The following is a 26,538-nucleotide window of genomic DNA, read 5'->3' as shown; positions in this document are numbered from 1 at the left end:
CAAGGAGATTTTGGACCATGCCAAGAAGTTGTATTCAGGACAAGACAACACTACTAGAGTGTATCAGCTTTATCAGTACTTTAATCTGCAACAAGGTAATCAGAGTCTTGAGGAGTACTATGCTAGCTAGCATGAGGAACCTTCGTAATGAGTTGAATGTGTACCATCTCCTCACTTCTGATGTCAAGATTCAGCAATAGCAGAGAGAACAACTAGATGTGACCAGATTTTTAGTAAGGTTGAAATCTGAATATGAACCAATTAGAGCACAAATACTAGGAGGGTCAGCTCTTATGTCTCTAAAAGAGGTATTTTCCCGTCTTCGGAGAATTTTTGTTGGGCCTACAGAGAATTCTATTATCTCTGATAGGTCTGCCTTTGTAGTGGTGGCAGTGGACTAATGTATGGTCGTAGTGGTGGTGGTGGACTTATGTATAGTCGTGGTGGTGGACGTATTTGGAGGTCTAGATTTAGGAGGAGTTCATGGTAGAGGACGTAGTAATGGTCCAAGGAGATGTACACACTGTGGTATGGAAGGGCATACCATCAACTTTTGTTATGATTTGCATGGCCCACCTTCAACTTGGGCAAATCATGCAGTGGCCAGTGATAGTGGTCCCAAACAAGAGGGTCAACAAACTAATCAGATGCCTTCTATATCTACGAATGTTTCCAGGAAGGAGATGATGAGTGTCCCACATGATGAGTATGAGCGGTTTATTCAGGCCACATCTCAACAAAATACAACTACTCTTGCACACTCAGGTATGGCTTGTCTGGCATACAAACCCAACCCCTGGATTATTGTCTCTGAAGCCTCCAATCACATGACTGGAACTCTAGGTGTGTTTTCCTCCCTTTCTCAGTGCCCCACACCATACTCTCTTACCTTGCTAATGGTTCTGCATCTTTCATTTGTGGTGTTGGTAATATTGACATAGACCATTTATCCATGTCCTCAATTTTACATCTTCCCAAATTTCCCTTTAATCTTATGTCTGTTAGTAAGTTGACCAAGTTTCTTAATTGCTCTATCACTTTTTACCTTTCTTGTGTTTTTCAGGATATCAAGACGATGATGAAGATTGGTGGAGGGCATGAAGCTGGTGGACTGTATTATCTTGATGGTTGTGGTAATTTGTCAGTATCTCTTCAAACATCTCTTTCTCCTCTTCAGTGGCACTATAGACTTGGTCATCCATTGCTTAAAGCATTGAAGTCTCTTGTTTCGTCGCTGAGTCATCTTTCTATTTTGGATTGTGACCCACGTCAGTTGGAGAAACATCATCGTGTTCCCTTAGTCCTAGGGTTGATAATCGTATGTCGAGTCCCCTTTTTCTTTAGTTCATTCAAATGTTTGGTGTCCAAATAAAATAGTGTCATACAATAGTTGCAAATACTTTATTATTTTTGTTGATTATTATTCAAAGATGACGTGGCTTTACCTAATGAAAGAAATGAGTGAATTGTTTTTCATTTTTCAAAAATTTTATGCTGAAATTCGCAACCAATTTGGTGCACATTAAGATTCTTTGTTCTGATAATGGCCGATAATACTTTTATACACCGTTTCAGGAGTATTTGGAACATGGCATTATTAATCAGACTTCATGTAGCTACACCCCACAACAAAATGGGGTAGCTGAGAGAAAGAACCATCATCTTTTGGAAATTGCTCAGTCCCTTATGCACCATATGAATGTACCCAAACATTTTGGAATGATGTTGTGCTTACATCTTGTTTCCTAATTAACCAGATGCCCATGCCCATCATTGAAGGTCATTCCCCTTTCACCACTTTGTTTCCTACCTTGTCTTTGTTTCCCCTTACTCCTAGGGTTTTCGTGTGTGTATGTTTTATTCATAATCTTGGGTCAGGAAAGGACAAATTAGATGCACGATCCACTAAGCGTATCTTCCTTGGCTATTCTTGGACCTAGAAAGGGTATAAGTGTTATAACCCTATTTCTCAACGTTCCTCCTCCTCTTCCAATTCCCGTTGAGGACCCCATTCCACTTGTTCCAGTTGTGACTAAGTCTTTGCCTCCGGTGCAGCTTCCTGTTGAACAACCACCCATCCGTCAAGTGTATACGCATCGACAACATGTATCAGCTCCTCCTCCAGCTTCGTCACCATCAACAGATCCGGCAATTGTTTCCACACCAGCCACACCCCCAGTTTCTGACCATGATCTTCCTATTGCCTTGCGGAAAGGTAAACGCAATTGCACACTTCATCCCATTTCGAATTATGTTTCCGTCACTCACCTTTGTGCTTCCCATCGTCAATTTGTTTCTCTATTGTCTTCTACTTCTATTCCTACGGATGTCTAGGAAGCCCTTGCCTCTCTAGGGTGGCGCCATGCAATGGAAGAAGAACCCTCTGCCTTAGCCCATAATCATACATGGGATCTCACCATGATCCCTGTAAGCAAGTTGTCGGTTGTAAGTGGGTATACACTGCTAAGTATTTACCTAATGGTAGTGTAGAGCGGTTGAAAGCTAGACTGGTTGCCAAAGGGTATTCCCAAACATATGGTATTGACTACACGGAGACCTCTCCTATTGCTAAAATTAGTTCAGTTCGTGTTGTGATATCTCTAGCTGCTATGTATGATTGGCCTCTATTTCAGCTTGACATCAAGAATGCTTTTTTACATGGTGATCTCCTTGAGGAGGTCTATAAACAGTCCCCTCGTGCGTGGTTTGGTAGATTCAGTGAAGTGATAAAGAAGTTTGGTATGAAACAGTGTTAGGTTGATCACTCAGTATTCAGCCATGATTCGCATGCTAGGAAGATCTTACCGGTTATGTAGATGATATTGTCATTACCGACAGTGATAGATTGGGGATTGATAGGCTGAAGACCTTCCTGTAGGAGCACTTTCAAACAAAGGACCTTGGTAAATTAAAATACTTCTTGGGGATAGAAGTACCAAGGTCTAAGCTTGGTATTAATTTGTGCTAGAGGAAGTATGTTCTTGATTTGTTGGAGGAAACAGAAATGTTAGGTGCCAAACCAGCTAAAATACCTATGGAATCAAATACCAAGTTGAGTAGTGATATGGGTGAGGAGTTTGAAGATCCTAGAAGGTATAGGCGGTTGGTGGGTAATTTAAACTACCTAACCATTACTCAGCCAAATATTTCATTTGCAGTTAGTGTGGTGAGTCAGTTTATGCAGAAACCTTAGGTTCCACATTGGGATGCAGTTCTAAGGATTGTAAGGTATTTGAAGGGAGCACCTGGTCGTGGCTTGATATACAAGAGTGGAGGAAATCTTGAAATAGAGGGATACACCGATGCTGATTAGGTCGGTTCTGTATCTGACAGAAGGCCCACTACATGTTATTGTACTTTCCTTGGGGGTAATTTGGTGACATAGAAAAGTAAGAAACAAACAATTGTGGCAAGAAGCAGTGCAGAAACTGAATACAGAGCCATGGCACATACCACTTATGAATTAGTGTGACTGAAAAATCGTCTACAGGAGATGGGATATTCGATTGATACTCCAATGAAGTTTTATTGTGACAACCAAGCTACAGTCCACATCTCTTCTAATCTAGTGTTTCATGAGAGAACAAAGCATATCGAAGTTGATTGTCACTTTGTTAGATAGAAGGTGTTTAGTGGAATGATAGATATTGCATATGTTAACACAGGGAGTCAATGGGCAGACTTGTTCACCAAAGGGTTGAGTCAGGGAAGAGTAAACTACATATGTAATAAGCTGAGACTATATGATATATACTCACTAGCTTGAGGGGGAATGTTAGTGTAGACTGTATAGGGATAGTTTAGTCTTTCTATTTATGTTTAAGCTGATGTGTAATGTTTATGTTAAGTGATGTGTCCCATACTTAAGTAGGGAGTAATAGTCTTTTGTTTTATTTGAATAGAAACATATAAATATAATTTGGCCGATTAGAGAGAGTGATTTTGCTCTCTAGTTAGAACCAGCATTTTCCTTCTCTTTTCTCTTCTTCTCCTATTCTCTCTAGTACTTCTTCTAATATCTCTCTAATACTAATTCTAACAAGATTCTAGTGCAGATCAGAACTTTATCAGTAATAAATGAAAAGAAAATTTTATTAGATAAAAGTTACATGAGGTGATCAAATTGAACGGTGAGACTGCTTACCACTTACTTATTTCCTCTCCCTTTGTCTGTTGTACTTGGGAATGGTTTTGTGCTTGTTTTGGGTGCAGGTGGATCTCCCCTGCTAGTTTGAATGGGTTGTTCTTGGAGACTTCAATCGGGAGACCTAAAAAAGGAGGGAGAATTATGTGGAGATGCACGAGAGCAGCAGTGTTATGGACCTTGTGTGATGAAAGAAACCAAAAGGGAAATTAAAGGAAAGGAAAGAAGTAAGGAGTTACTTATAAAAAGCATAACTGTGAGGGTAGTGCATTGGGTGAAGATGTTAGACCTGTTTGTTGATTTCACATTGGATGATTTTTAATTTCTTCAGAAATTGGAATGCAACCTCAATTTCATCATCAAAGAAACCAAAAGTTAAGGAGTGGAGACTACCTGCAAAGGGATGGCTTAAGTTGAACTTTGATGGGAACAGTGTGGGTAACCCAGGACCATCTGGAATAGAGAGGGGATAAAGGATAACAAAGGAATTCTGTTTGGAATGTACTCAGGTCCAGTAGGGGTGTCAAAAGTTTGGTGGTTCAGGGAAACTCTAAAGTGATTATCAGCTGGATCTTGAAACAATAACTTAGTCAATTGAAGGTACAGGAATGAAATCAGACCTCTTAGATGGTTTTGTAGAGAAATGAACTTAATGGGTGCAAAGATCAACCAACAGCTTGGCTGATGGGTTAGCTAAACAAGGAGCTAGTGTCAACTAGAGAGTTCAAACAAGAGGAAGACAAACAGTTTCAGGGTGTCAATGTAACAGTCGACACCACCCCAAGGAGCCTCTATTAGATTAATAAAATATGTACAATTAGAAAAATGCCCATAAAGGGCTAAAAGAGGAAAGGAACAAATACAAAGGCTATAAATTACAAAAAATAGTGCACAAAAGGGGCTATGATACATCATTCTTAGATTCTCCACACTCCCCCTCAAACTGATGCATAGACATAAAAGCATCAGTTATGTCATTTGGTCTAACAAATGCACCCTCTACTTTTCAAAGACTGATGAATGATGTGTTCAGACCATTCTTATGGCAATTTATTTTGGTATTCTTTGATGATATCTTGGTCTACAGCCCTTTGTGGGCCTCTCACATGCAACACCTGGAAGCCACACTGAAGTTATTACAACAACAGTTGTTTGCTAAGTTGTCTAAGTGTTCATTTGGGCAAACCCAAGTGCACTACTTGAGCCACATCATAGCGGGAGGCAAGGTCCAAACAGACCCCGGAAAGGTGCAATATATGGTCAATTGGGCTCAGCCCTCTACTAGAAGGCTCTGTGGGGTTTCCTGGGTCTAACTGGGTATTACCGCCAGTTTATCAAAGGATACAGAGAGATAGCTGCACCCTTGCCTTCAGTTACTTTGGAAGGACTCGTTCATGTGGAATGAGCAAGCTGAACAGGCCTTCTAGAGACTTAAGCAAGCAATTTCCTCTCCCACCCCCCCTTGGCACTACCTAATTTCATGGAGTTTATAATAGAGGCTGATGCTTTGGGCAAGAGAATTGGTGTAGTCCTCATGCTGCAAGGACAACCATTGACATTCTTCAGCAAGGCCTTAACTAAGCAAGCCCAGCTGAAGTCTACCTATGAAAAGGAGCTCAAGGCTGTTGTCCTCGCCGTCACCAAATGGAGAACTTACTTACTGGGTCGGCCCTTCACTGTCAGGACTGAACATCATAGCATTAAATACCTTCTGGACCAAAGAATATTGAGCCCAGAACAACAGAAGTGGGCTACCAAGCTTCTCAGTTATGACTTCGAAATTGTGTACAAGCCCGGTCCTTCTAATGCTGTAGCAGATGCCTTGTCAAGAGTGGAAGAATTCCAGACAATGGAGTCATCACAGTTGCAGTACCCACCCCTGGAAAGCTTAAAGACAGGCTGAACAGGATCCAGATTTGGCCCACATCCGAGCAACCTGTTAAGCAAACCCAACACTATACCCGGCCTACTCACTTCAAGGTAACAATTTGTTTCATAAAGGACGATTGGTTATATTAGCTAAGTTCGTTCATTTGGAGGAGGTACTCAGATTATTTCATGATTTGGCTATTGGAGGTCATTCAGGGGCTCTATGCACATATAGAAGGCTGAATCAGTACAATTATTGGAAGGACATGAAGAGAACTGTTTATGATTATGTCCAGCAATGTCAGGTGTGCCAGAAACAAAAGTACAGCACCCAGAACCTGGCTGGATTGTTACAGCCTCTGCCAATTCCAGAACCAGTTTGGAACAACATCACAATGGATTTCATCACTAACCTGCCCAAATCAGGGGGGAAATCTTCTGTTCTGGTGGCCGTTGACAGATTGAGCAAATATGATCACTTCATAGCCTTGCCACACCCCTACACTCATTAGTTGCCAAGATATTCATCCAAGAGGTAGCTAAACTGCACAGGACCCTGCAGACCATATTAACTGACAGGGATCCATTGTTTATGAGTAAATATTGGGAGACATACTTCCAAGCCCAAGGAGTAGAACCGTTGTATACCACCAGCTACCACCCCCAAAACAATGGGCAATCAGAGGTGGTGAACAGGTGTTTGGAGACCTATCTATGGTGCTTCACCGTCCTATATGGCAGGGATCCTCCTTCCATTCTTCCTTATGAGAAGGGTACACCAGCAGTGGCAGAAGTGGATCAGCAGTTATCCAACCGGGACAGCATACTTAAGACTCTCAAGATACACCTGTCCAAGGCCCAACAACAAATGAAGTCCAATTATGACAAAAAAAACATGGAAGTGGAATTCCTGGTAGGGGATTAGGTTTACCTTAAGCTACAGCCTTAAAAGCAAACCTCTGTGGTCAGACAGGCATGGCAGAAGCTATCTCCAAGGTTTTTCGGACCCTTTCAGGTGTTGGAAAGAATTGGCTTAGTTGCCTATCGATTGGACCCCCCCCCCTTCAAAAACGCATCCCATTTTCCATGTGTCAATGTTGAAACCCTACACTGGACCACCACCAACTAAGAGTCCAACTCTACCAGAATTCTCTGAAGAAGGTGAATTGTACCTTGCACCCCATACTATTACTGATTTCCATTGGGTCAAGAGGGGAAAGAAGGTCGTCCAGCAAGCCTTGGTTACTTGGAAAGGCCTACCTTTGAGGACAACCTTGAGGAGCAGTATCTTTAGAGGACTACAATCGGTTAAAGGAGCAGTATCCATCTATCAACCTTGAGGACAACGTTGTACTTAAGGGGGAGGGAGTTGTTATGACCCACAGGTCCAGTGGAGCAGAGCCACAAGCACAGGCCAAATTGAATGGTCTGCAAGCCCACATGCAAGGCCCAGTTCAAGTAGCTGAAATGGGAAGGTATAAACCGCCCATCAAATATGTGTACTCTAGGAAGTCCACGTCACCAAGAAGTTAGTTACATGTTACCACGCACTATAAGTGTAGAGCACCATGTGAAGAAGCTATAAGAAATGCAGCTAATGAGAAATCATTAAAGAAGTTTAACCCTAACCTCCCTTCTTTCTCTTTCTCTTCTTCTTCTTCCCCTTACCTGCAAACAGTTCTGTTTCAAGCATTGATTAAGACATATCAATGTGTATGCCCTCAACTCGAACTGATGTATTGTACATATCTTTGCTATGAATAAAGGAATATTTATTTCATGTGTCATCAGGTTGTTCTGCTAAATCCCCTTGGTTCATATCAGTATCACGTATGGGACCACATAGTTGTCATAATATGGACTTAAATCATCACAACCAGTGGATACACTTAACTAAGTCTATCCTCATAATATGGACTTAAATCATCACAACCAGTGGATACACTTAACTAAGTCTATCCTGACAAGGTTGTCATTCTCACACTACCCAAGGTAGTTGAGCAATGGATCTCAGCTACTCGGATCATGACCTAAGGTGTGACAGGTGGAAGAACTAGGTGTTGCTTTTAACCCCTAGTCTTGATATTGATACCAAATTGAGTATCAGACTTGTCTATCTTTGATATGCCAACCAGTGAGACCCTTTTGGGGTCAAATACCTAGGTATATTGGAATATTCAAGAATGATATGTCAATTGATGATCAATGTGATAGGATCTACTACTATGTTAAGACATAGAGAATGCTTTGTATAACTTCCTCTTTAGATTTCTGAATCTGTTGGTAGTAGGATTAGAGGTGTAAATCAGATCGTACCGCCCACGGCCCAGCACGAACTTGGACCAGCCTGGCACAACGGTCTGCGGGCCGTGCCAGGCCCGACACGATCATGTGGGCCTTGTTGGACCGGGGGTTTAGGTCCACAGGCCGACATGGCACGGCACGACTAAGCGGACCGTGCCGCCCGCAGCCCGGCCCAACACGGCCAGCAACACAACCCGGCACGGCCCATCTATATTATTTATATATATTTTATATATATTTATATAATATTATATAAATTATAATTATATTATAATATATAGTATATAATATATCAATAAAATAAATAATTTTTTTAATTTTATTATACTAATCTATTTAATTATTGTATATATAAGCAATTGTATACACAAAATTCATATAAAATTAAAATTTTAAGTTTTTTGTCAATTTTTTTAAATAAATAAATTTGGCCCGATGCACAACCCGACCTGGCCCAAGGCTCAGCCCACGGGCCAGCCCAGCCCGCGGCATGGCATGGGCCCGCGCAGGCCTGGGCCGTGGGCCAGGCTGGGCCGACCCCCAAATTTTTCACTAGGGAGGGCAGCACGGCCCGTAATGGCCCGTGGGCGGCACAACACGCTTTACTCCTCTAAGTAGGACTATTTGAATCCTTAATGAAGGACCTAATAGTGCTGGAAGTTGGACACCACGTCATAAAGACAAAGAAGGAAAAAATCCTTCCCCTAATATGGTATCAAGTATTATTAGTAAGAGAATAATTACAAGAGACTAATTAGGTTGTATTGGCTTGAATATCACATAATGGGCTGAACCAATAGACTTGGGCCTTTAGGATGGTAAGTTCCCAAGAGGTTTAAAGTGTTTAAACACTTAATGGGCCCAATCGCTTAAGCCCATAGCAGTTATGGTCGTTTTATTTTTTGAACAAAGATAAATTTTATTGAAAATAAAAAAAAAAAAAAAGTACATGAGAGGATGTACTGAAGCCTAGAGCGGCTAAACCAGAATTACAAAGGCAAACAAATGTTACTAAACAAGCTTTCTCTAAAAACCCCTGATTTTGCTAGGCTATCAGCAATAGTGTTTTGCTTCCTAGGAATCTAGACCAGCTTCACATCCATTGATTCTAAGACATCCCTAGCTTGAGCTAGCAAGTGTGCTAGTCTCCAAGGCCCTTCTTCCTTCTCCCTTAACCAAGCTATAGTATTTGCAGAATCCCCTTTGATGGTTAAAGAGGATAAGCCTAGTCGTTTGGCAAAACGAATTCCTGTAAGTGCGGCCAAGACCTCTGCCTTTATAGCATCTGCCCTCCCAATCGGGCCACTACAAACCCAGCAGATACTCCCCCTTGCCCCTCGAGATTATACCTCTGATTCCTGCTTGACTTGTAGAGCCCTGGGCATTTCCATCAAAGTTTAGGGTCATCACACCTTCTTCTCTAACAAAATGTCTCATATCAACTCAGATCTTGGAGAGGAGTGCAGGATTGCTGGAAGGTTGCTCTGATGATCACTTAAGGAGAGGCCTTTGAAAACTTTAGAATTAATCACCCAAAGGTTACAGGGAAAAGTGAAATAGGAAGTTAGGTCTTCAGCCTTTCTAGCTTTGTTTTCAAAAATTTTATTATTCCTTTCTTTCCAAATACCCCACGGGACTACATGGGTCACCGTACTCCAATATAATCTTCCTCTTTTTCCTAGACCTCTGCCTTGCCATTGCCACAAGAGGTCCACCACCTTCTCCGGGAATACCCAGCTGTATCCAACTAAGTTTAGGAAAAAACACCAAACCTTTCTTATGATAGGGCAATGGAGGAGGATGTGATCAGTTGTCTCTCCATCACTGAGGCAAAGAGGGCAGACATGGGGGGGAGATACATAATCTGTCTCTAAACTTTTTCCAGATCAGATCACAAGTGTTTATTTTCTTTAAGCAAGTTTCCCATACAAAGAAAGAAACTCTAAGGGGGATATGTGAGCTCCAGACATTCTTAACCAAGTCAAATTATCCTATTAGGCTAATTAAAACATTAAGTGGCTGGCCCCCACTATCTTACATAAAGCATGTGACATGTTGGCTCTCTCATTAAGTTGTGGGTCCAACACCATACAAGCTGGAATCTCCCAATTATAAAAGTAATTTCCAAAATTATTAAGGTGCTAATGGTTAATTAAAAGTCTCACATAAGAATCATATTCAAACTATCAACCGGATAGTCTAGTATGACTACGATTTGACTAGTTTGACTAGCTAGAAAAGTTCTAGTTTTTGGGTTAAGGAGAGCAAGTATCTCTCCAACCTTATCCCAATTATGTTAGGATTCCTCGATAGACAAGGAGAGGATTCTTGCAGTCCTCCATAGATAAATAGGATGGAAAATATGGGGATTGGATTATGCATGTTCTTCCCTACATTGCTGATTTCGACCTAGCCTTGTGAGACCCCTTTTAAAGGGTTTTGAACCCCATTCAACCAGATCTGTTAGCCAACTCATCTACCATTGTTCTAGACATATTTTGGGTGAAAACCATCACCCAAATTCGTGATAAAGGTCTGTCCTTTGCTGCTGTAAATTCTGGAAAAGTTTTCTAAGACTGCAAGCATACAGTTGCACCATCTTCAACTGGTTGCAGTGTTTTGGGAAGACCAAAGCTTGGGTGTAAACACCATTTCTATCTCTGAATTTGTGGGTAAAGAAGAGACAGAAAGATATGAAGAATGGGATGTCTCATTATGCTTCTGTACATCGAAATTTATAGCTCTCTCTAGGAAACAAACTAGGTAACAAATCTCCCTAATTAAAGGATACAAACTAGGTAACAAATCTCCCTAATTACAGGATACAAACTAGGTAACAAATCTCCCTAATTACAGGATACAAACTAGGTAACATATCTCCCTAATTAAAGGGAAGATAAAGCTGATTCCTAAAAAATTTGTACAGCTCACAAATCTCTCAACTACTTAAAATAGCACAAAATCAAATATAATACATAATTACAGAAATCTTCCAACACTCCCCCTCAAGCTGGCATGAATATATCACTCATGGCAAGCTTGCTAACTAAGTTCTCATACTGTGCCCTAGGAAGCCCTTTGGTGAGAATGTCTGCTACTTGGCTCGTGGTGGGTATGTAGGACATGCATATCACACCACTATCTATCTTCTCCTTGATGAAATGTTTATCCACTTCTACATGATTTGTTCTATCATGTAGAACTGGATTATGAGCTATGGAAATAGCTGCCTTGTTACTACAATAGACTTTAATAGGTGTTGGTGTAGGAACCTTCAATTCTTCTAGGAGCCTTTTGATCCATAACACTTCACAAAAGCCATGTGCAACAGAGCGGAATTCTGCCTCTGCACTACTCCTTGCTACAACACTCTGTTTTTTGCTTCTCCAGGTGACCAAATTCCCTCCTACCAAAGTGCAGTAACCTAAAGTAGATCTTCTATCATTTATATCACCTGCCCAATCTGCATCTGTGTAGGCTTCGACTTGGAGATGACCCCTATTTTTGAACAAGAGTCCTTTCCTCGGAGTTCCTTTCAAATATCTCAAAATCCTGAACACAGCTTCAAAGTGAGTAGGTCCAGGTGAATGCATAAACTGACTTACTACACTTACTGCAAAGGCTATGTCAGGTCTTGTGTGCGAAAAATAGATTAGTCTTCCAACTAATCTTTGATAACGTTCTCGATCAACCACCTCATTTACTGTTACTGCTTTTAACTTCATATTTGGGTCCATTGGAGTTTCTGCGGCTTTACAACCTGTCATCCCTGTCTCCTTAAGCAAATCAAGAATGTATTTGCGTTGGTTGATAAAGATTCCCTCCTTGGACCTTGCAAACTCCATTCCGAGAAAATATTTAAGTTTTCCCAGGTCTTTAATGTCAAATTCAGCCTCAAGCTTATTCTTCAACTTGTTGATTTCAAATAAATCATCCCCAGTCATGATAATATCGTCTACATACACTATCAAAATAGTTATTTTACCTTTGGTGGAGTGCTTGAAAAATAAAGTATGATCAGCTTGACTTTGTGAGAAGTCGTGCCGTCTTATTGCATTCCCAAATCGTTCAAACCAAGCTCTTGGTGATTGCTTTAGCCCATATAGGGATTTTTTTAACCTGCAAACTTTGCCTCTTCCAAGACTTTCTTCAAAACCTGGTGGTAGGTCCATATATACTTCTTCCTTTAGGTCTCCATTCAAGAATGCATTCTTGACATCGAACTGACAAAGTGGCCAGTTAAAATTAACTACAAGGGAAAGAAGGATTCTGATAGAGTTAACTTTAGCAACAGGAGCAAAAGTCTCTTGGTAGTCTATACCATGAGTTTGGGTAAATCCTTTTGCTACGAGTCTTGCTTTGTATCTCTCCACACTTCCATCAACCTTGCACTTTACTGTAAACACCCATTTGCATCCAACTGTCTTCTTGTCATGGGGTAGATCAGTAATACTCCATGTATTACTCTTTCTAAGAGCATTCATCTCTTCCATCACAGCTAACCTCCATTTCGGATCATCTAATGCTTCCTGAACAGTTCTTGGCACATACAGATTAGAAATCCTAGACACAAATGCTTTATGAGTACGTGATAATTTCTCATATGCAAGTATTTTGCAATAGGATGTTTTGTGCAAGTTCGGGTACCTTTTCTTAATGCAATTGGAATGTCAAGATCTGAAGAAGATAGATTAGGCAAATCATTAGATAAAGACGGAATAGGGGTAGAAGAAGGATTACTCTGAGTTGTAAGATCTTCACTCGGCAAATTGGATTGGACTTCTGCTGTAGGAACAACTGGAACAATAGTACTTTTGTGAAACTTCTTCCTGGTATAAAACTGAAGCTCAGGATGAGGATTGTGATCCGTTTGAAGTACTTCTCCCCCTATCTCTGATAACGTAGTATCTGGCAAATTTGGATTAAGAGTACCATCACTAGGTTCCATTCTTTCAACAATTGTTTCCGAACCTTGCTTATCAGAATTAATCAAAGGTATAAATTCTTCTAGAATAGGTAAAGTTTCCCAAAAATTATCTTCCTTACTTATGTTCTCCCCCTGAAGAGAATTTTTTTGAAAGAAAGGTTGGTCCTCAACAAAGTGTACATCCATACTCTCAAAAAATTTCTTTGTAACTGGATTAAAGCATTTGTACCCTTTTTTATTAGATGCATAACCAAGAAACACACATTTTTCAGCTTTTGGATCCAGTTTTGATCGAAAAACATTTGGTATATACACATAACAGACACAACCAAACACTTTTAAAGGAAGATCCGTAGTTATTCGAGATGTGGGAAAACGATTTTTTAGATTCTGTAAAGGAGTTTCATATTTTAAAACTCGAGATGGCATTCTATTTATCAGATAAAATGCAGTTAGGAGAGCATTTCCCCAGAGATATTTAGGTACATTCATAGAAAACATGATGGCTCTAACTACCTCAAGAAGGTGCCTATTTTTTCTTTCAGCAATTCCATTCTGTTGTGGTGTGTCACGACAAGTTGATTGATGGATAATACCTTTTTCGGTTAGAAATGCTCCTAAGTATTTGTTAAAGTATTCAGTCCCATTATCTGATCTTAGAATACCAATTTTGGTTTGAAATTGATTTTCAATCATTAAGAAAAATTCTTTAAATCTTTGTTCAACCTCTGATTTCCTTTCCAACAAGTAAACCCAACATACCCTTGTATGGTCATCAATAAAAGTCACAAACCATTTTTTTCCAGAAAGTGTGTTAACCTTAGATGGGCCCCAAACATCACCATGTAACAAATAAAATGGTTTTGAAGCAGAATAAGGTTTTATTGGAAATAAAGCACGATGATCTTTAGCCAAATGACAAGACTCACAATGAAGTTTTGACCAATCAACTCCTTTAAACACTTTAGGAAATAAATATATGAGATATGGAAAACTAGGATGTCCTAATCTTCTATGCCATAATATAACTTGATCACAGACAGGGATTGAACTCGTACTACTTAAACCATGAACTTTTTTATTACTAGTAGAGGTTTCATCAAAGTAGTAGAGTCCATTTATCTCTCTAGCAGTTCCAATCGTCTTCCCTGAGTTCTGGTCCTGAAAAACACAAGTGAAAGGAAGAAAAAGAATGGAGCAGTTAGTATCTTTTGACAATCTGCTGACAGAAAGAAGATTACAGGCAAGTTTTGGAACATGTAAAACAGATTTCAGAGTAATTTTTTCTGAAATTTTAATGTTTCCTTTGCTTGCAATAGATGAAAGACTACCATCAGCTATTCTCACTTTTTCAAAACCAGAACAAGGATAATAGGAACTAAATAGGTTAGAGCAACTTGTCATATGATCGGAGGCCCCTGAATCTATGATCCAAGGGCCGGATTTTCCTAGCATTGAGAATGCCAAAGAATTGCTACCTGTTTGTGCCATAGACCCGACAGGAGTATTAGGTGACGAATAAGATTTTAGAAGTTTAAGTAGATGATCTATTTTCTCTTTGCTGAATGGGGATGATTCAGCCTCGCTTGCTATAGGTATATTCTGTCCACCAGGTTTGTTCACCCTCCAATTGGGTGGTCTCCCGTGCAATTTGTAGCAATTCTCTCGGGTATGGCGAGGTTTCCCACAGTAGTCACAGCGTAGGTTATTCTTGTCTCCAACCCGCTGATTTTGGGCTGACTTTTGACTGACTTGGGCCTCGGAAATAATCAGGGCTGACTCTTCCACAGGTCCGGTTGTACCTACAGCCTTCTTTCCAAGCATCACTTGTCTCCAGCTTTCTTCTCTACGTACTTCTGCAAATACTTCACCAATTGGGGGCAGAGGGTTTCTTCCAATAATTCGGCCACGAACCTCATCGAATTCAACGTTTAAACCTACAAGAAACTTGAAGACTCGGCCAACATTCACCATCTTCTTGTAATAATTGCAGTCATCGGGTGACTTCCACTCGTAATCGTTGAATAAGTCCAGGTCCTGCCAAATTCTCTTAAGATAATTAAAATACTTAGTCACAGAGTTCTCACCTTGGCGAATATCTCCGAGTTGTAGAGATAATTCGTACACTTGGGATTGATTCTCCAAATCAGAGTACATCTGTGAGACATTGTCCCATAATTCCTTGGCTGTAGAATAGCAAAGATAATTTGCACCTATCTCTTCAATCATGGAGTTAACCAACCAAGTCATCACCATGGAATTTTCAGCATCCCAAACAGCATAGGCTGGATCCTTCACATCAGGCTTCTTCGTGTCTCCTGTGATATAGCCAATTTTCCCTCTCCCTCTGAGATACATGCGAACAGATTGCGACCACCGGAGAAAGTTGTCACCATTTAGTCAGATTGTAGTGATCTGAATAGAGTGATTTTCAGGCAGATTCCAGACAATCTGTGGCTCAAGCTTAGAAGGCTGAGAACTGGACGTGACTTCAGACATTTTTAGGGACAGAAATGCAGAAACAAACCCTAGGTCTTTTCTGCTCTGATACCATAAAGAAGAGACAGAAAGATATGAAGAATGGGATGTCTCATTATGCTTCTGTACATCGAAATTTATAGCTCTCTCTAGGAAACAAACTAGGTAACAAATCTCCCTAATTAAAGGATACAAACTAGGTAACATATCTCCCTAATTAAAGGGAAGATAAAGCTGATTCCTAGAAAATTTGTACAGCTCACAAATTCTCAACTACTTAAAATAGCGCAAAATCAAATATAATACATAATTACAGAAATCTTCCAACAGTGGGCATCATAATCAGGTACTACATTCATTCTTGATCCAATGATTTGATCTTTCTTGGTCCAATAACCCCAAACGATCCAAGGAGAAAAACCAGTTTTCTCACTATGTGCAATTTCAGCATTAGGGTTTCTAGAAAATTTTGAATTTCAACCTCTCTAATTACTGAAATTTTACACATAATGATCACTTCATCTTTCATTCCTGAAGCTTCACCCAATCCCAGTTATGTCTCCTTAGTGCTGACACCAAGATTTCCTTGTAGAAAACCTACCACTTCCACTTCCAGCAAACAACTATCACCCATTCCATCATTTTTCTAAAGCCATGATATGACAATCCTTTCTTTGATGATCCTCTAAAACAGCAATAACATTTCAGGGAAGACCAGCCTCACCCACCATAAAGTGGCACCCATCTTAGTGTTGACAGTCAAGTAATGGGTCCTCCACTTCATCGGAAATTTCATTTCCTCCTGACTGCACCAACACTTCCACTAATGAAATAGAGGGGAAAAAACAAGCCTCAAATCCCAAATCTCGTCTCCTTCAACTTTGAGTTAACAGTAGACATGCAGTTCGGACCTGAATCTTTTTCTCGAAGAAATAGTGACTACCCACTCCAAAAATTCCATTTTCCACACAGTCTTCCCTAAATCTTCTCCCCCTACTTTGTTTCTTTAGTAAGAAGCATTTTCTGCCCCAGATTTTTTTATGATAAATAACTTCAAATGTTATTGAAACTCAAGGTAATGAAACATTACAAGCATCCTTTAAAGAGGTATGAGATGCTACTGCTCTATATTGAATCAAAATTCAAATTACATTTAAGCCCAAAACAAATAAGCCTTATTCACCCCTTGCTTGGCTAATACATCCCCCATTCCATTTGCTGATCTCCTCACCCATTGTATCCTCAAGTTCATATTCCTGGTAAGCCATTTAAATTTTTTCATTTCACTCTTGTAGCACCATATTATGGATTTTGGATCTTTATCCATCTCACCACCAATTTTGAGCCCCCTTCAACCACCACATTCTCTATGTTCAATTCATTAGCAATCTGCACTCCTTGTACTACAGCATGTAATTCTGCTTTGAGGGAATCACCCATACCCACAGGACCAGAAAACAGCACTATGAGTTTCCCTTCTATATCTCTCAAGACCCCTCCTATTCCATAAGGGCTTGTTTTATCTCAACTTCACCCATCAATGTTCAGCTTTACAAAGCCTTCAGGTGGAGGTAGCCAATGAACATCTAGTCTTTCTTTTCTAGAAGAGTTCTGACCACTACTTCCCTATTTCGCCAGACAATATCAACGGAAAACTGAGATAGCTCCATAGTCTTGATCCAATGGAGCACCCTGACCATCACACAATCCTTGACCTCTTCCTTGCTTCTTTCCTTCTCTAAGAAAATTCTTGCATTCCTCTCTTCCCAAATACTCCAAATCAAGGCTGCTCACACACATATCCACATTATTCTTCCCCTCTTTTGGACCAAGTAAACATAGAATAGAAGGATCAATTTTGGGCCAAGTAAACATAGAAGGATAAAATAGCATATTAACCTCTGTTGGTAAAGTCCACCTACATTCAAACAAAGAAAAAGGAACAATTCCAATAGCTGCAACAAAGAGACAGGAAATCACTAAGTGATAGAAATTCTCATTATTAGATTTACACAAAGCACACCAATTAGGAGGTAGACATGAATTGGTTCTTCTCTTCTGTAGCATATCCAAAGTATTGATCTTCCCATGAACTACTTCCCAACAGAAAGCTCTTATTTTGGGTGAGATGGGTCTACACCAAAACTCTTTAAAGGGGAAAGAAGGAGACATCAAGGAATTAAAAAAGAGACTTGAACAAAGAAGCACAGGAAAACAATGGGTGGCTCTAATAGTGTTTATTCTGGTTCTTCTCTGGCTGAAAGCTCTGACTAATGAAAGGGTCTTGAGCAAGACGATGATAGACCCTGATTTTGGTCTACCATCAAATGAGAATGAAGTATACTTATGTTCACTTAAAACCCCACTTGACCGATCCCTATCAATAAATCGCTCACATGCTGCACTAGTTCCCCACCTCCCCCAATCACTTGAAACTTCTTCCACTCCTCTAAGGTTATCTTTAGGTGCATGTGATTGCACCAAGTGACCAACATCATCATATTTGTACAATATATATTTAGATTTTTACAATATATATTTCTACTTTTTGACAAACTCCTGGGAAACAAAAATCAACATAAACATCATCATCATCCAAGCCTAATCCTAGGTCGGCTACATGAACCTGTTTCACCATTCGATTCTGTTTAAATCCATATCCATTGTTGAACTGTGAGTGCTTAAATTATTTCTTACTACTTTGACCCATGCCTTTTTTGTCTACCTCTAGCCCTTCTAAGAAACAGGAATTATCTTAAATATTACAATTCAAATTGATTCAACCTTTCTACAATGAAGAGATTTTCATAGCGATACATGTAAGAACAAATCCTGACACTGACCAAGATAGTAACATGTTGACAGGAAGATTGAGCAGGCAACCAAGTGCACAAAGCACCAATTTGTATCTGCACATGAAATCCATCTCCAATGGGCGAACTCAATGCTAAGTTGAAAACAAATATAAGGTGACACAATTTAGCAATTAGTAATTCCATATGACTCTGAATAGATGATACTGCTAAAATTTTAATTAGTATAGACTATAAGCAAACTGACATATAATGCATGAGTTAATAAGTCCACCTATTGGGCCCATGGGCTTTACATATGTAGAGAACACTGATGTGGGCCCCACAGCTGTGGTCCCCACTGTGTTCGTAGGACAGTATGTGTAATTATTTGTTTCGTTCATGTTAGTGTTAGTTGGTGGTCAGTTTGTTATTTCAGTTGTTATTTATTTCAAATTTTTATTTGCTTTATTTGCCATGTAAGTACTAAGGGCAGATCTGTCCTTTTCCCCTATGTACTGAACATAACATATAAATACTAAGAGAGCGGCGGCAGCAGATCAATGAGAATCTGTCCCTTCTTTCAAACCTTTGTGTTCTCCAGTTCTTCTCCTCTCTTTTCTTTCTTTCTCTTAATTTTCTTCTACCTTTCCTAATCTGAAATCTATTAGGGTTCAAGGCTGATTGTAGTCTTGATCGCCTACTACATAAAAGGCAATTTAGAAGCCTAAGGGTCTCAGAGAGTCTTTTCCCAGTTTTCTCCTGTCTATGATAAAATATAATCTCTAAATCTGTCTATTAAATCTAACAAATGTGTGGATAACTTTACTTTGTTTCATTAGTTGTGAATATTTACAATGGAAATAATGGCCAGAGTTTGAAGTAACTAACTCTTTTTTTTATTCAATTCCATTTGAACATTTTGAGTATTTACTCTCTACATAAGGAACTTGTTATTTAAAGTCGCATTTAAAATCCAGAAAGTGATTTATTTGGTCATGGGCTTAGCTAAGAAGGCTCAAATACAACAGTATCTGTTTTATCTCTTTATTCCCCTTCTGTTACTAATACAATGAAACTTTTAGGAAAAGCATAGACCTGAGGTAGGGTGTATTCAGTGAAATAATGGGATCTATGAGGCCAGTCTCTCTAGAAGAAGGTTATAAGTTTAGATCAAGGAAAGGGACGGAAATCTAGGGAAAATGTGCAGGAGATGAAAGAAATAGAGCTGATACATTGCACAAGACTGGCTTTGAGAAGAATTGGAAGGATATACTGGGATAAGTGATTGTAGATACATAATTCTGCAGTGTAACATATGTTTTTGGCATGACAAGGCTAAGGATTACAAATACATAATTCTCTCATTTTCCAAAGAAAAAACAATAATATATGTTTCTTGTTCTAGTCCCCATGATCAAGGAAATTCAGTTCAGACAAGCACTCACCGAGAGAGAGAGAGAGAGAGAGAGATTTGCTAACCATTGGCTCCATATATGCACAAATACACATCCAAAACTTAAGCGTGCTTTGTCAAAGATTTTCATATGTGAAACAATGTCAAGGCATTTGAAGCTATCCATAGGAACCTAGGAGTAGCTCCAGTAGGTGATAAATGAGAGAAAGTAGACTAAGATGGTTTGAGCACGTGCATAGAAGACCACCAACTGTGCCAGTTAGAAGAAGTGATTGGTTACACATTGAAGGAGATAGAAGAGCTCGGGGTAGACAAAAAAGGACATGGGTAGAAATTCCCATATAGTTGGGATAAAGCATGGATGATGATGATGTATTCTGAAGCTAAGATTGGTAGTGCCTAGGAGAAGATTATTGCAATTTGAAAGAAATTCCCAAAAACAAGGTATTTTTCTCTTACACGTGTATTAAACAGAATAAAAAGAAAAGGAAGCAAAAAAGAAGTTAAAAAAGGAGGGATATTTTTTTACAAATGAACAGATCTTGAAGCCAATAAGTAGTGTGTTACAAGGACACCCCAACACATCTCACTTTTTCCTTCAATATGTTCCCTTGAAAATAAATACACAAAAAAATACAGAAAGAGGGAAAGGTCTATGGTGAACTGAAAATTAAAAAGTAATCAAACCCAATACTTGTACCTTCTTGTTTGCTGATCAAAAAAATATATATATTCATACCTTCTTGTTTTACTTTACTTTTTTATTTTTTTGTGCAAACATGCTCCTTTCATCAATAGCAAAATCCTTGAAAATATATGTAAAAAGATACAAGCTCAGATTTGCTTATTTTTTTAACCAAAGTTCTTTATCAATGAGCTGTCTCAATATATCTCAAGATAATTTCTTCACCCTTGAAGAGTTTCATAGAACTTACCAACTTTATCCTGTAAAAAGAATAAACCATGGATGTCAAACTCAAAACAAATATATAAAAGAACAAAAGAATACTTAAATTAGCATCCCCCAGCATCAAGAAAATCATAACAGACAACATGAAGTAATGTATTTTCCAACATGTCTTATAGATCAATAAAAGTAAATGAATGACAAATCTTAAAAGGGGAGGACCAAACCAAAGTTAACATAACATCAGTCATCTTCCAGAAAATTTATAAGAATGTGTAGGATACACCAAGCTAGATTCCCAACTCAATAGAACCTAAAATATGTAATGAACTGATATGCCATTTCTTCTTTGAAGATAAACATAACCCAAAATTGAAGGGATAGGTATATGCCACTAATATGAAAAGTAATTTCATTTTAACCTCCAACTGAAAAGGAAAAAAAAAAAACATGAAATACCATTCAAAAGGAAGTAGAATTTTAAATTGACAAGTATGGCTCATCATATGGTGATCCATATACAAAGATTGACGCCAAGGAAGGGATATCACGTCCATTTTATATGGTAAAACAAAAATCATTAAAATAAAAGAAAGTATAAGAAAGGTGATAAGAAATCACACAAAAGAATAATTCAAAAAAGCAACCACACCAACCAACCAACCACCCTACACTCAAACCAGCATCCTTTGCAAATACCCTGATACAAAAAAAACCAAAATCACATATATACAAGAACGCCGTTTCTAGCATAATTCACCAATAAAAATAATGCATACCCAAAACTTATGTTGTCAAAATTACATCAATCCTCACAAGAATGCCTACACCTCTCTGACCTACCTCCTAACATACACCCCCACAACATTTGTTTCGATGTCTATGCCTAGTAAGTGGAAATCTTAAAATGCTGTTAAGTCCCAAAGATATTATTAATATTAAAGAGAATAACTTAAAATTGATTATTTATCATATCATTAGTTATAATTGAACTTCAGGCAGAGGTATCATTTCCATTTCAATATCTACATAAATAACTAAAATTTTGGGAGTATTTTCAAGTACCAAAAACATATTAGTTGTAAAGATCATACCATCTATAAAATATCAAACAATACTCATTCAATTTCAGCCCAATTATTTATTGTCAGACCACTACCATTCAAGGGAGACGCAAATTAATCTCATCTACAATAGTCCCTTTTTGGTCGGTTGCAATTTAAGAACATTTTTCTTAGTTCTCTTCCCACATTTGGCTTAGTAAACTGTATTCATAAATAATTAAAAAATAAATAAAATAACCAGTGCAATCTTTTACCTCCCTTATTCTATGGAGCTTGTCCTTCAAACAAAACACTAAACTACAAGTTGCTCCTAGTTGTCTATAACTTAAGTAGGTATTCTTAAGTTTGGCTTCTTCCCCGTTCATTCAAAAAGAAAAAAGTTTGGTTTCTTCTCATCAAATGTACTTCAATACTATTATTCTTGATTGTATTATTAAACTTTTATTGGAAACAAAAATAGTCCCACTAACCCTGATTACAGATAACAAATGCATCCTCATTGAATTTTTATCGCGCATGCACTATAGACAACAATGAAGAATTAATTTGAAGACGTATTCAAAGAAAAAGAATCAAAATGAATCTCACCATGAAAACTGGGGAAATGTAGTAATCGCCTTGAAGATACTCAAACGATCTAGTCACCTTTTGCCGGTAATCAAACACAATATCCGCTGCAAATATATATATAAACAAAAGGAAAAACAGTTACTAAGTTCAAGCGATCAACCAAGAAGTTCAAATGCTCCTTTCTCTTCTCAATCAAAACTTACAATCTTTTCCGAGGAAGGTTCCTACGAAAAGATCATCGATGATCCCTGCCTTAGCTCCCACAGCAATGTTCATGTTATCTGCCTCTTTCCCCAGCCTGTAGAGATAATCCCTCCCCTGCGAATCCTTCGCCTCCCACGACGACTGTTTAGAGATCCTCTTAGGTTGATTCTTGGCATTCTCTCCATCAAAAGATTCCTCAGAAGTTGTCCGAGAACAAAGAGAGATTGAAGTCGAAAACCTTTTAGAGGAGAAGAAAGATATTGCAGGGTTTGAAATTCTAAAAGGACGATACGACCAGAAATATCGTTTAGGGAGGAAGAGCTCCGTACTGCGGTTACAGAGCGCCATGGCTTATTGCTTTCTTCGGCCTTATCGTGCGCAGCTGCCCGGCATGTATTTGGCGCCACAAAGAGAAATAACATGAATTCCAACGACCGTTTTATTTTATCCACTTCGAGTTTGGAGCCTCGTGCATCGGAATTGGGATATGCTCCTCACTTGGCGGTCCTCACACCGATTTCACGGCCAGTGGCTGTCAGTCACATCCCATCATGTATATCTCTATATGAATTATAAATACAGATAGCGAAGATATTCTCAATGTGCAGTCAGGACATGATGTGAGGAGAGTTCTATGAGTCCTTTAATATATAAAATTATATATTCTTTTATTTACATATAATTATATAAATTATATATATATATATATTAAATTAATCAACATATATTACAAATTAATATACGACTTATTAAAATTATTAATCGAATGTAAATTATAAAATCTGAATTCATTATGTAAATAGATCATCCGGATCTGAAATAATAACATCAAGTATTGGACTTTTGAAGTGTCTTGACAACTCTAACCGTGTTACCACATCAAAAGTGAATAAGAATCAGTCGCAAATATAAAATGTGTATGGTTGCATGAGCTTAAATGTTTACATCTATTTATTTGATTAAGCTTAATTGTTTATATAATGATGATACAGCTTAAGCATCATTGCTAAAATATAAGGCCATTTTCATGCTTTTATACTCATTTAATGAATGCTATATTATGTCTTGTTGAATAGTTTATATTATTTGTGCATCATTGATTTGGTACTCTTTTCTTAATGGTTTGGCATCATAAAAATGGGAGAATGTTGATCTTAATGTGTTTTGATGATAGCAAATTTATTAGGAGTATTAATAGTGTGCTAAGTTTGCAAGTAATCTAATAAGATTCTTTGAGTTATATTTATATTAAGCAAACTTGTTGATAAAAACAAAATTGAAGCATTACTTGATTCAATTGTCTATGTTTCATATTTCAACACACTTTTAATCTTTACAATAAAGATGCTCTTAAAGCTCTGTTTGAAAAAGTACAAATGCAAATTTGTAGAGTGCAAAAACTTACATTTTGTATGTATTTGTATTGTACATATCTATATTTATACTCTTTCCAAACCAGAGCCTAAGAAATTCAAGCATGAAAATACTACAAAAAGGAACATCAATAGGTTGATCAATAAGGGGATTTTAATTCTCTTTTGGCCGCTAATGATAGAAGATTGGTGGTCATGGGGCATATGTTTAGTCCATGTTTTAGTTTGTTGTTGCAATTTAGTAGGTTGGTTTGGTTGACATCCGTTATTTGGTTATATTGGGAACAACTTCACTTGGTGTAACAATAGAGAGGGCATTGATAGTATATGGGCTTAGTTGGACAAAATACTAGTTAATCCAATTAGGCTTTCCGGTACATGGTGGTGAGTCCGCATTCTCTGTACCTGTGGGTGTTGTTGGATTTTAATCTCATAAGAGATTAAATCCAATGGATTTGATTTGTCAATTATATGAGAAATTGTACATACACATTTGATTGAAAAAAATAGTTTTTTTCTTACAAAACTCAGTTTTGAATTTATCCCACATTGAAAAATTATAAGTTTTGTTTTCAGTATTTTAATAGGAGTTGATTTAGACTCCTTAGAAATAGAAGATGAGAGTATGGGGGTTTGATATCGTGCAACGCGCGTGCATTGTGCAACACAATGAGGTGCACTTTGTTTGCACTTTGCGCGGCTCGCAGAGGGCAGCTTTGATTTTGGTGCGATGCTGACCATTGATCACCATTGATGAGATCAACGATCATGATTAAATCAGGTGTGATCAAGAGGCACAATTCAAAAAATTAATAATCATTGACTGTTAATTATTTTTTAAAGAATCAACACCTACATTTTCATTATAGATGCTCGCCCAAGGCTCTATTATATCCTGAAAACGGATTTCCCTCAACGGCAAATTCAATGAAAGTTACATTGACCCCATTTTTCAGCATGTACTCGATGCATGAACCTCCCAATGTCTCTCAAAATTAAAACTAACGTTAAGGGAACGTGGCAGTTAACTGGAGTGTGGGGTTGAACTGACACAAAAAGACAATGAAACCCCTCTCTCTGCCGGTCTTAGTTCGAACTTTGAACCTGTCTCCATCGACGGCCATCTCCTCTTCTTTTTCTTGGGGTGTTCCTTGCTTCAGGTCACCTTTGATCCGTTCAAAACATCACACATGGCCGCTGGTGTTATCTGTTCAAAACAAAAAACAATGAACATCTTTTGGAAGAAAGAAGAAGGGGTGGAGCCCCTGTTTTTATTTCGAAAACAGAAAAAGTAGAAGGGGCGGAGCCCCTGTTTTTTTTCCAAAAGCAGAAAAAGTAAAAGGACTATGCCCCTATTTTTTGTTCCAGAAGAAGAAGAAGGAGAGGAGAGGAGAGGAGGTGGAAAGAAGGGGCGGAGCCCATGTTTTTGTTCCAAACAAAGAAAAAGAAAGGGCAGAACCCCTGTTTGTTGTTCCAGAAGAAGAAGAAGAGAAGCATGCCTTCTATGTAGCAGCGTCGGAGTTTCGCCGTCGATGGATGATGATAGATGAACGGTGGCCGGTGTGGTGTGCTCTCCGATGTGTTGGAGTTGGAGGTTTCGAGGAGGCGAAAAAAGAAAATAGGAGACATGGTTCAAAGTTCGAATTAAGACCGGGATTGGGAGGGGTTTCATTGTCTTTTTGCGTCAGACACTCAATTAACGGCAACCTTCATTAATGCTACCCTGTTTTTCCTCATTGGCGGGTTCATGCGTCCGGTGCACCCACGAGTGCACAAAATGCGGACTCCATGGTGGTAGACATTTGAACAGAAATTGTTCTGATCATTCCACTATTGTTTTTTCGATTCTAGAGAATGCCATCCAAGGGCTCATCCTTTTTGGTTCCATTCCAGCAAATGTGGACCTGTCATGATGCCTTCCTTTCATTGGTTCAACATAATTGAGAGTTTCTTATTGCATCTAACCCCCTCTGGCTCCTTTTCCGAGGTGATTTAAAGAACTGGAATAAAGATTGTTTTGGGAATGTTCATAAAAGGGTGAGGGATGCTGAAGTTGTTGTCCTCTAGGCTGAATGTCATCGTTAGGAGAATAATATGGTAAGCTCTAGTAGAAAGAAGAAGACAGTTGCATGAGTTGTATAAAACACGAGACATTTTCAAGACAGAAATCTCACGTCAAAATGGCTCGCGGAAGGAGACAGAAATACTAAATTTTGGACGTCAGGCGCAATTTTATAAGCAAATCTACTTATAAAGAGATTAGTATCACGTCCGGCAGTTAGGGGTGGATGCGAATCGAGCTCTTTAAGAGCTATTCGAGTTTGGTTCATTTTCAACAGAGCTTGGAGCCTAATTTACAAGACTCATTTAATAATCGAGTTGAGTTTCAATAGCTGCATACACAATAATAATAATAATAATAATATATAAAATTAAAGAAAATAATATATATAATATTTTTATTTTTATATATAATAATAAGTAATTAT

General features: G+C 38.5%; 1 protein-coding gene across 6 annotated transcripts in view; it reads right to left on the bottom strand.

Annotated features, from left to right (window-relative positions):
• The window catches only part of LOC148843742 (P-loop containing nucleoside triphosphate hydrolases superfamily protein), a 94,867-nt gene extending 71,643 nt beyond the window's left edge, over positions 1-23,224 (bottom strand). For 3 of the 6 annotated variants that reach the window (XR_016102791.1, XM_088956477.1, XM_088956476.1), the window contains exons 1-3: positions 22,676-23,224; positions 22,491-22,576; positions 14,303-14,405 (exon numbers count right to left, since the gene is read on the bottom strand). Coding sequence is in view for 5 of the 6 variants with exons in the window: in XM_088956477.1 (XP_088812603.1) it covers positions 14,303-14,405; positions 22,491-22,576; positions 22,676-23,024 (538 nt within the window). In the remaining variant the exon portion in view is untranslated. Of the gene's footprint in view, positions 1-13,057; positions 13,621-14,302; positions 14,406-22,490; positions 22,577-22,675 lie in introns of those variants that run through there. The other 3 variants (XM_088956472.1, XM_088956474.1, XM_088956473.1) reach the window with 3 other exon arrangements.
• Positions 23,225-26,538: the final 3,314 nt, after the last annotated feature.

This window comes from Nelumbo lutea, chromosome 8 (genome assembly GCF_056320005.1).
Source record: "Nelumbo lutea isolate HS-2025 chromosome 8, American lotus-T2T, whole genome shotgun sequence".
In the NCBI taxonomy this organism is placed as follows: domain Eukaryota; kingdom Viridiplantae; phylum Streptophyta; class Magnoliopsida; order Proteales; family Nelumbonaceae; genus Nelumbo; species Nelumbo lutea.
This window is presented reverse-complemented; position numbering and strand designations above follow the sequence as displayed.